Source organism: Opisthocomus hoazin, chromosome 13 (assembly GCF_030867145.1).
Source record: "Opisthocomus hoazin isolate bOpiHoa1 chromosome 13, bOpiHoa1.hap1, whole genome shotgun sequence".
Lineage (NCBI taxonomy): Eukaryota > Metazoa > Chordata > Aves > Opisthocomiformes > Opisthocomidae > Opisthocomus > Opisthocomus hoazin.
Window position 1 is genome coordinate 22,217,030 of NC_134426.1, and position 10,634 is coordinate 22,227,663.

General features: G+C 39.9%; 1 protein-coding gene across 3 annotated transcripts in view; it reads left to right on the forward strand.

The window, feature by feature from the left end:
• The window catches only part of GALNT9 (polypeptide N-acetylgalactosaminyltransferase 9), a 167,481-nt gene extending 157,065 nt beyond the window's left edge, over nucleotides 1-10,416 (forward strand). For all 3 annotated transcript variants that reach the window (XM_009932508.2, XM_075434799.1, XM_075434801.1), the window contains 2 exons: nucleotides 3,538-3,705; nucleotides 4,423-10,416. In XM_009932508.2, the coding sequence (XP_009930810.2) occupies nucleotides 3,538-3,705; nucleotides 4,423-4,569 (315 nt within the window). In that variant the 3' untranslated portion in view covers nucleotides 4,570-10,416. The remainder of the gene's footprint in view (nucleotides 1-3,537; nucleotides 3,706-4,422) is intronic.
• Nucleotides 10,417-10,634: the final 218 nt, after the last annotated feature.

Sequence of the window (10,634 nt, forward strand, 5' to 3'; positions counted from 1 at the left end):
TTTTTTTTGTCATTTTTTTTAACGAAAGGGATTGAATATTCTGTAATAAAAGGGACTTTGTCATTTGATTTTGGCTGGTTGGCACTGGGAATGGATTTGGCGAGATGTGTCATGCCCACAGTTCTAATGCAGATTCAGAGGTTATTTCTTTTTTGGTATGGTTGTGGCACTGAAGATCAAATTTGAACACAGCAGGTGCAGTTCCCAATTTTGCATTGACTAAAGCAACTTACTTTAATGCTTATTTTATTTTCACAGTTATGTTGTCTCTAGGAATTTATGATATGATGTCTTTGGAGGGAGGTGTTATTAATTGTATAGTAGTTTCTTGAACCTTAATTTCTGACCTGTTTTTGCAGGCACTAAAACTTTGCTGCATGCTGTGGTCTAAACTGAGATAATTGTTTGTGGGTGGTTTTTTACAATTTAATTTTAAGATGACCCTAAGTTTTTATGACTGTTGGAACTCTTGGCAGAAAGTAGAGTTGGGAAAATTAAGCCCATGATGTTCCATTTGTCTCACCATCGTATAGATAGCAGTTTCCTGCAGTGAACCGTCACACAACTGCCACTTTCAATATTGGAGATACATGAACTCTGTTAAGCTACCTTCCGCTTCTAGGGCCTAAGCAGAAATGGTAGCTTCTGCTTTGACAGGCCTCCGTGTGAAAATGGCTTTCCCTAACACATGGCTACTGCCATGGAGAGCACATGCAATTCTGGCTGTTGAGATTCTGAAGACAAAGAATATTTTAGTTTATTTTAATATCAGTACAGAAAATGCTGCTTGCCTTAAAGCACAGGGGAAAGTTGACCCTATACTACAGAGTAGGTAGCCCGTTACAAAGAGTTGTTCTGGTTATCTAGATAAGGCAAAGCCAGCCAGGTTGCTGGGAGGTATTTTGGGACCTGGAGAAGTAGAATAAAGGCTGCAAGGTGAACACATTTCCCAGTCAGTGAGGCAGCCATGCCTGCACTTCGTTTGAACTCTGCTGAGTACCCATTAGATACGAGAAGCGTGAAATACACAGACAGGTTTTACTTTTAAAAAAAAAACCCAACTTTGATTCCCCCCTGCCATGGGAAAAAAAGAAGTTAATTTGTCCGAACTGTCTGTCCATTCATATTTTGAATCACTTTGCTTGAGCTTCTTTTACATATGTCCCCTATACCCTTATAATGAAAGGGGAAAAAAAGAAATGTGTCTCGATTTAGTGGGTATAGACAGTGCCTTGACAATGACATTGTTTGTACCGAGGAGAATCCTCCTGTGGTTATCCCTCTGCTTCCTCTGATGTAGGCTCTGCTGTAACTTTGCACTTCACGTGGTTGCTCTGAGCAGAAGTGGCAGGTGGGAAAATGAACACATCGTTTGTCAAAGGGCATCTGGTCTGGGAGCGAGTCGATCATGCCCTTTTTACCACCAGCAAGATATGATTATTCACAGCAGGATTCTTCTGAGGTTAATAAGGATGGCGGTAGAAAGCTAGACTCTAAATCGAGCTTTTTTGATTGACTCTTAACGATATCTCATGCACTGGTCAGTAGCATCCAATAAATGGCAGCCACTTCCGACCTTCCTTCCCTCTCTTCTTAAGTAATTTCAGCCATATAACAGCAATAAGACCAGACAGGCAGTGAATTTCCTGGGTGATAATTGCATTTATTTGGTGGCTCAGATCTTCACCCAGTGGCATCCAGCCTCGCAGCGTACAAGCCGTGTAGCTGACTCCCTTCTACAGTATTTTGGCACCTAGGTGCTGCACTTGACTCCTTCTCAGGTAAGAAGGGCAAAATGTTGTGCTGGTGTAATGCCTTGGGATTTAAACACAGAAGAAATGAGAAGTAGATACATCTGATCTGACGTATTGGCCTGCTGCCAAATTAACACTGTGCATTTTAGCTTTAATGTGCTTTGAAATCTCCCTCAATAGGTTCTCCCTCACCTATCTAGAAAGTAGCAGTAATTAAGGGGATTACTTATTAATTTTTACAACTTATAAATGAGGACTCCATCGCTATTATAGTTACCTCAGTTCAATGTGATAGTGAGCTGACAGAGCACCTTTTCCCTCTAAATGAGCATCCTAGAACTACCCTTAAGGCTTTGAGGCTTTATTAAACTACAGATAGAAACAAACTCTAGCAGAGAGATGAACAGGTCTGGAAAAGGCAGAACAGAGGGTTTGAAATCAACCTTCCTTCATCAAGACCATGTTCTTCAGGCCAGCTGTCGTCCAGCAGTTCTTCAGTGGCTTCTTGGGTTGCAAGAAACTTTTCAAGGTCCCCGGCATGTCCCTAGGAAAAGCTTCTTTCCCCTCCCATGCTGTGAGATCTGGGTTTGTGCCTGCCGCCTGCTCTCCCCGGAGCCTGCGCAGGGGCCGTGCTGTCCCAGCAAGCTCGAAACGCTCAGAGAAGGAGCGGAGTCACCCTCCCCTGACCCGCAACGCTGCAGCGTGGGAAGGGGGACGGGCAGCCACCCTCCGCTGACAGAAGAAGGCTGCTGTGGACAGAGCCAAACCGTTCACTTCCATCACAAATCTGTATTGGGATCGACAGGAGCTGTCTCTCAATGTCCTTAAATATTTTCCCTTGGTCCAATACTAATGTAATAAAGTATATTCTGGCACATTGAGATTACAAGAGACCAATTTTTTTACCTCACCTTCTACATATGGATTTTTTTTTTCTTGAGGGACATTTTACTGTGAATGACTTGAGACAAGTGAAATCAGCACTTAAGATAGAAGAAAGGTTAAAAATAAAAACATTACACTCCTGCAAAAATTAACATGAATGATTGTGCCTGCCGAAGTTATTTTATTAAAAAAACTCAACTGCTAAAATAATAAATGGCCCTCAGCTGAAGCTTCTAATTACAGCCAGTAGCGTTTACCATATCACTAAACTGCAGAACAGTTAAGCCTCACACAAAACTGAAATATTAGAGTGTGATTCGTTATTATGTAGGCCTGAAGCTTATGTTAGCAAATTTGCTGTTATTTCCCTCATGATTTCTTTTTTTTTTTTTCTTTCTCATATTTTTGGATATTGGTTGTATGGTTGGATTTATTCAGTAACATTTATTTACAAAGCCTAATTAGACTTGTTGCTATCAATAGCCTCTAACAGAGCTCTTAAGAAGAAACTACATGGCAAATTGACATCGTGTCCTTGTTAAATCAACTCCTGCTAAGTAGGTGTGATTTACACATTGATTACTTCAACTTTCTTGATTGCCCTTTTGCAGTGAAATAGCGGGTAGGGAGTGGTGGGGAGCAGAGGTGTGAGAGAAGAGAGCATGGTGTCCAAGGAGAGACCCGTGGTTGGTAAAGCACGTTTCCCCAGCTTTGCCCATGAGCAGCAGGTGCCGGACTGGGCAGGTCCCAGCGCGCAGCAGGACGGAGGGCTCAGAAGGCTCCTCTCCCATGCCCGGGGCAGAAGCTGGCCGGGAAGGCAGCTGCTGCTCGGCCTCATGTCCCATCTCCAGGGTCCCCGGGGCTGCAGTTGAAGGCATCCCTTCCCTTTCTTCCACAGCTTGTCCGCTACAGCTCAGAAGGTGTCCTGCAGCTGGGGCCGCTGGGCTCCACCGCCTTTCTGCCTGACTCCAAATGCCTCGTTGACGACGGGAAGGGCAGGACACCGACTCTGAAGAAGTGCGAAGATGTCATGAGGCCAGCACAGAGGTTCTGGGATTTCACACAGGTACGGGAGGGCTCAGGGAGTCTTGCAGAGATAAACTGGAGAGGAATGCTGCTCTCGTGGATATTTAATGAAAAACAAGGAGGTCTTTAGAGGACTATCCTAGGATTCCCCCCCTTACGCCTTCTAGGAATAGTCAGATATGTTTTCTGTAGGTCATATGCTATCCAGGAATTTTCTTATATTGTGGCTGGGAATTTTGGGGTGTGCTTTCTAGGGATTTTTAGTTATCCTTTCTTGAATATTCTCAATTTCTGTAGTGATTGTCAAGAATATAATTTAAATTTTTTTTTTTTTTAGCGTCTAGGAATTTTGGTTGCTAGAACTTTTCTAGGATTTTTTTAGCATCTTCCTAGGAACTTTTAGATCTAGAACGTTCGAATAATTTTTAGGACTTTCAAAGGCATTCTTACAGTTTGTGGGATTTCCTGTGTCTTGGAGTCTGTAGGGATTCTCTAGTGCTGTTTAGAGATTTTCTAGTGATTTCTGGGATTTTTCTAGAATTCCTTAATCTGGAATTATCAAGTGTTGTATAGATTGTCTAGCTTCTCCTAGGAATTTCTAGCACTTTCTAGGGACTTTTATCACTTGATATATACAGAACTTTCCAGGCATTTTGTAGTGCTTTCTAGGGATTTACAGATCTAGCGCTGTTTTTCTTCTAGCCTTTTCTATTCCTCCTTCTAATATTTTTCTATTTTTTTTTCCTCTTTTTCTCAGAATGGTCCAATCATCAGCAGAGACACTGGCCGTTGTCTAGAAGTGGAAATGTCAAAGGATGCAAATTTTGGGCTCAGATTAGTCGTACAAAGGTGCTCGGGGCAAAAATGGATGATTAGAAACTGGATAAAACACGGCCGACATTGACTGCTGAGGCTGAGAAGCTGCCTCTCCTGCTGTTGTCCATTGCTCAGTGTGCCATATCTTGCAAGACATTTGTCTTAAAGTAAATCAGTTTGAACAGGACTTGGCTCTCAAGAGTTCTCCACAGTTGGGCATTCAAAGGCAAAAAAGAAGAAAGAAAAAGAAAATGAGAGACAAACATGCCCTTTTTGACCTTCCTTGCTCTGATAGATGACCCGGGAAGCTTAACAAGAGTTTTCTGTAGATTTGGAAATCTCATGAAGATCAGAACACAACAGAAAAGTGGGTTCCTTAAGCTCTCCTAGAGGAATTAACAGACAGATGTTTGTATGATGAGTTGAAAGGAGAGATCTCAATACTGCCTCATAAAGAATGTTATCTGATGGGTAGCTTTTTAGCTTTAAGTTATTGACTGGTACACAACTCCTATGGTGAATAATCATGTGCCTTTTTTATTGTACTTCATATAAAAGAGGACTGGAATAATCTTACCTTTTCAGCATGTCTGGTTCATTGTACTAAACGAGATCTGTAAATAACACAGGAAGTATAATATAATATATGATAAATTTCAAGGTTGATTGTTTAGGAGTCTCTGTTTCTAGAAAGAGACTGTTCTGCAAATGTTTACAGGTGGTTCTCAACCTTCAAGCTGCTAAAAAGCAGCATTTTAGAGACCTCTTCTAGTTAGACACAGGTAAATGTTGAATAGGTAAAGTAGCCACATTCTCCATTATACTGCCACATTTTACATTTCTTGACGGTAAAGGCATCACGATATAGCATTTGCATATTAAACTCTTTCAAGGCAGTAAATGTCGTAGTAGATGGATGAAGTCCTAGAGGTCTCGGTTGGCCCACAAGCCCTGAATACGTAAGTGCAAGGCTCCCGTCCTGCACTCTGCATGCAGGTGCACTGTTGTGTTGCTCCAGAAGCTGCCTGGAAGCTGGGTAATCATTACTTCTGAAAACAAATTGACTGGGTTAGGTGCCATCTGTGGAATTTAGTAACTTGAATCTTCCATTTTGCTAGCCATCCTGTGAAAATGTCAAATGTGAGCAAATACACTTTGTGAGCACTGTCTAGACAAATTTTCTGAACAAACCAACAAAGTCTTTTCAGTATTTGAAAAACAAACAAAAACCTAGAGATAAGAGGGCAAATTACAGCAAGAAAGAAATAGGCAGCTTATATAAGTACAGTTACTCTGAATTATAACTATTTTACTGTAGCTGACCTGTTGACAGCATCTTTCTGAACCTGTGCTTAATAATGTATGGAGTGGCTCATGCAGTACCGGTGCACAGGTAGCCAGAGCAACGGCAAGGCCTTATCCAAAAGGCTGCCAAAGCTGCTGACCACTGTCAGAGTCAGCAGGCTTTGGATGTGGGCCCATGGCAGACAGCTTTTCGTTACAGAAGATTCAGTCATACTGAAGAACAAAGACGGTATCTGTTAACTTCACTATTTAATATTTTATAGTAATTTAAAAAAAAAATTTTGCATTGTTTTACTGAGCCAGGAAAATAAGTAATTGCAGACACTGCAGTACCATGAACCGTGGTGATCTGTTTCTTGAAGAGCTTTTGCCATTCCTATTTCAAGGCATGCTGAACAAAATAAAATGGAAACAAAGTTACTTTTTCAAGGGCATGATATGTAATAAAACATTTACTTTTAACATGCAAAATCCATCAGTTCTTGTCAACTCTTGGTTGGTATCCAGAGAGCATATCACTATATTTTGCCCCATTTTATTTCGAAACAGAGTGTGCGAGATGTAATATAAAGCAAATTCTCCTGGAGTTTATTTGTGGCTCATAGCTGGTCTTTGTTTATGTCGTGTGGATCAGGTTATACATGAATACATACAAAAGTATAATTAAGGGTGAGATTCGAAATACAAAAATGTTTAAAATTCCATGTTTATGGTTAGTTGAATACAACCTCTTGAACAGTGTAACAAGACCTGCAGGGAGAGGTAGCATCTTTAATAAAGCAAGAAATACAATAAAAATAGCATGGACAAGCTCAGTATTCAAGTCTTCCTGCAGGTTTTAAGCAGGTAGCAAGCTTCAGGCTAAATATAGACTGGGAATGGTTGCCCTGCGTTTCACCTCCTTATGTTAAGCTAGTAGGCAATTTAAAAGGAGAGTTACCAGCTATGGAGCAGGTGTTGAATGCTTTGTATGGGAGTTCTGTTTGTAAGTGACTTCATCTTCTCTCCAGATGCAATTTAAAAGGGAGAAATTGTATGAAACCTGTATTCTTCTTTTATTTACTCTGATGGAGTTTTACTTTGTGAAACCTTTGGCCGAGGGAGGCAAGAAGGCAAAAGAAGGGAAAGGCAGATGTACCAGGTGAGCTTTTGGTGGAGTAAAGTCACAGGTCATTCACACCTTTTGTAGTCTTTCCAATTAATAAGTGCTAACTATTTTATATGAAGATGGCTGGAAGTTGAAAGTAATTATGTATCAGTGTGACTACTAAATGCCTAACTATTAGAGTATAAAGTTACTGTACTCAACAGAAGCAAATAAGCAAATATCCCCCATGGTTTTTTTTTTAATTTGTCCCCCCCCCCCCCGAATTGCCAGTCTATGCTTGATCCTTGGTTAGCAATGGGGCAGAAAGTCTTTCACACTCTGAGTGAATGAAAAAGGAAGGCTGAATATTTGGAGGAATACCATGTTTTAAATTTACTATCCTAAAAGGTGTGTTGCACTTGCGGTTTAGGGGCTTTGGAGCTGAGAAGCCCAGATGAATCTGCATTTACTGGCAAAGATTTCAAGCAAGCATGACAACATTTCGCTGTGACACCACCGTAGTGAGCAGGAATTAGTTGTCCTCAGACTTTCACTACTGCACGTTTTCAGTACTCAGGGCAAAGCATTTGAAGGTGGCCACCCCATGTAACTGAGAGTGGGCAGTCCTGGCAAGCCACAGCCTGCAGAAGACTTGCAAGCACCAGACTTTCAGTACGAGAAGGAAAGCAGATTTTTGTGATAGGTAAATGGCTCTGAGATTTACAATATAATATAAAAAATTGAAGTAAGTCTTGGCATTGGTATTTTCTGTGATTGCCTTTCTAAGATCTACTGAAACAAATTCTTACATATGAAAAATACATCTGTTGGATTCTTTTTACTTTAGTTTTATCTGTCTGAACCACTGCTTTGGCTATGGTGTTAACAGGGTGACTCTGCATGTGAGAGACGGGGTCTTAAAAATTCTCTCATAAAAGGAACAATAATTTAAAAATCCTTGAGTATTATCTGTTTTAACTAAAGTCTATGGGTCTCTTGTCAGTATTTCACCCATTACTATAATGTGAGGTCCTGCTTAATGTTGTTTCAAATTCTCAGTCTTGTTTCCCACAGTGCAGCAGTCCCGATATTATGAAAAGTATTTAATATAGTGTAGTATTCCCTTATAGAGAAAATGCAGATCAGAATCTTCAATTGCTATTTTGTTGGACTTAGGAGACTATGGAGTTAAGTACTGGGTCCTAGGACAGAAGAATAGAAGATGAGAAGGGGCATCAAGTCTAGTACACTGCTGTCAAAGGCAAACCAGTAAAAATTTTTGTAAGGATGTCAAGATCCCTAAAATTAGTCTGAATCCTGTGGGAGACAAAAGTCCTATCTCCTTTGAGAGACATAAACTGTTTTTTTTCCCAAGCTGAATTTATTCTTGGCTTGATTAAAACCATTTGTTCCTCAGCCAAAATTGACCTCTAGCTTTATTGACTCACTGGTTCCTGAGGCATGCTAACCTCCAGTGGAAAACAACTAATAGAAAGAAGAGCTAAAAAAAGGTGTTGTTAAAGGACCCAATGGATTCCACTGCAATTATATAAAGATCTGTATTATGCTCATCCATGAGGGGTGAGAACTCTTCAGGACCGTCCCACAACCAAAAAGGTAAACCCTGGTTCCTTAGATGTGATCTAAGACAAAAATATGGAAACAAATAACAGTTCTTCATACATATTCTGAAAGAGTTGAACTGTCTCATTTCAATGAATAATTTGAGGCTTGGCATGTCTGAAGATCAGGCCTCCACAGTCCTTTGGAAACTGTTTAGGTTTCTTTCCATCAATCTGCTCCTTTTTTAAAAACTGTGGTCTAGCAGATGAAAACCTCACTTACTGTGTGACAAGAGGTGTAATCTATCTGACATAAGACAGCTGCAATTTTAAATACTTAAGGCAGAGCTAATAAGATTTAATGAAATAGCACCATTCCTAATCTGTTCTTTAGATCAATTACACAGCATGTAATTCCTTCAGTATCCAGTATTCATTTGGAATGGTTCATTAACAGCCATACTAAAGCACATCATGGCCTGTTTCGGGACCCAGTGAGTTGGGTTGTAAGAAGAACTTTAATAGAAGTTGGAGTTCACAGGGTGTTTGGCATATTATTGTTCAGTTAGGAAACAAATACCTTCATTTTTTTCATTAAAGGTTTTGGGAGGAACAGCTTTCAGAATTCGCTTAATTGAAAATGTTTCTAGCAATGATGTTCCATTTTTGACTGCTATTTTGACTACCTGCTTCTTACTGCTGATCGAAGTCGATCACGAGGTCATGTCACAGATAAAAATGATATCGCAAGTTAGAGGAAATAGCTAACAAGCTTGACAGAAACCAAGGAATCATCAGGTCTTCACAAGTCTCTAGATCTGCATGCCACCAAAGTAAGCTTAATATTATGTTCTTTCTGGAAAGAATCCCAGACTTAACACATTTTTTTAATTGTTTCATCTGGAATACCTATTCAAGAGACCGCTGTGGTGTGTGCCTCTAAATCTTATTTTTGCAGATACAATTTGATTTTTGCGTGTGTGTGTGACATTAGTGGGCTTAAGGTGAGAGCTACAATTACTGAATGTGTGGAAAACACATTAACTGGCACCATGGTCTACTGAAGTATGTGCATCATGCATTTATAGCTTCCTGTGAGGTAACAAGGATATTGTTGAAATACTGATGCACTGATTGAGTTCTGCTGGAGATGGAGTCTGCTTACTGAGTGAGCTAAGGGAACTCAAGGAGTAAATACTGCAATTATATAGTTAATAATTCTCAGTGAATCATTAACAAAGTGCATCAATATTTACATTTTCTAAAAATTGTGAAGAATTAGCTTCAAGATCTCTCTTAATAATCTCCCTGTTTTATTCTGATAACTTGAAAATACCTTGTCCCTATAAAGATCTGGGATGCTTATGCTGTGTGGAGACTTTTGCTGTGTCTTTACAATGCCCTAGCCATCCATGGCATTAGAAAAAGAGATATACAGTGACCTCTTTAGTACATTGTAATGGATTTCAGAATGGCTTCACAAAATACATTGACGTATTATAAAGGTGTTAATGATATATAACTAAAGGTATCAAGTTCATGAGTTGCCCTAAGTAAAAACAATATTTTCTTTGGCCAAGAATACTTACTTATAAATATCCCAGCGAAGCAATATATGCCAACCTGATTTTGAAGAACAGAATTTCTGAACCAAGAGCATTCTTCAAAGATGTACCGAAGCACTTATTTCTTTTCATAAGGTTATGGTTTTCTATTGGCCATCAACAAATATTGCGCAGTTTTCAGACTCTTTGTAAGAAGTTTAAATAATGCAGCAACTAGAATGTGAGTTGTGACTGCAAATAATTTTTCATTATGTGGCACATCATCAAATCAATTTGTATTTACACTTGAAAAGTTAATAAATTACTATGCATTTTACTGCTGACATGAGCTGCATTTTTTATCATTGTACATTTGGACACCTTGTATTAAAATTCAAAGTTGTCACACAAAGGAAAACTAGTAAAGCAAAATATACATGCATTTTAAAATTTAAGTTGCACATGATCTGTTCTGAAAGGTAGTCAGCCCAGTTTTGAGATGAGCACAGCACAGTGCAGCAGTCTGCAAGCTGTTCCAAAGGGGATGAACTCCATGCATGTCAGAGAAGACGCATCACCACACGCTCATTAGGGACTTGGCCGCTGAGTGTGCACATCCCCAATGAGACTGGTAACAGTACAGACTACGATGGCG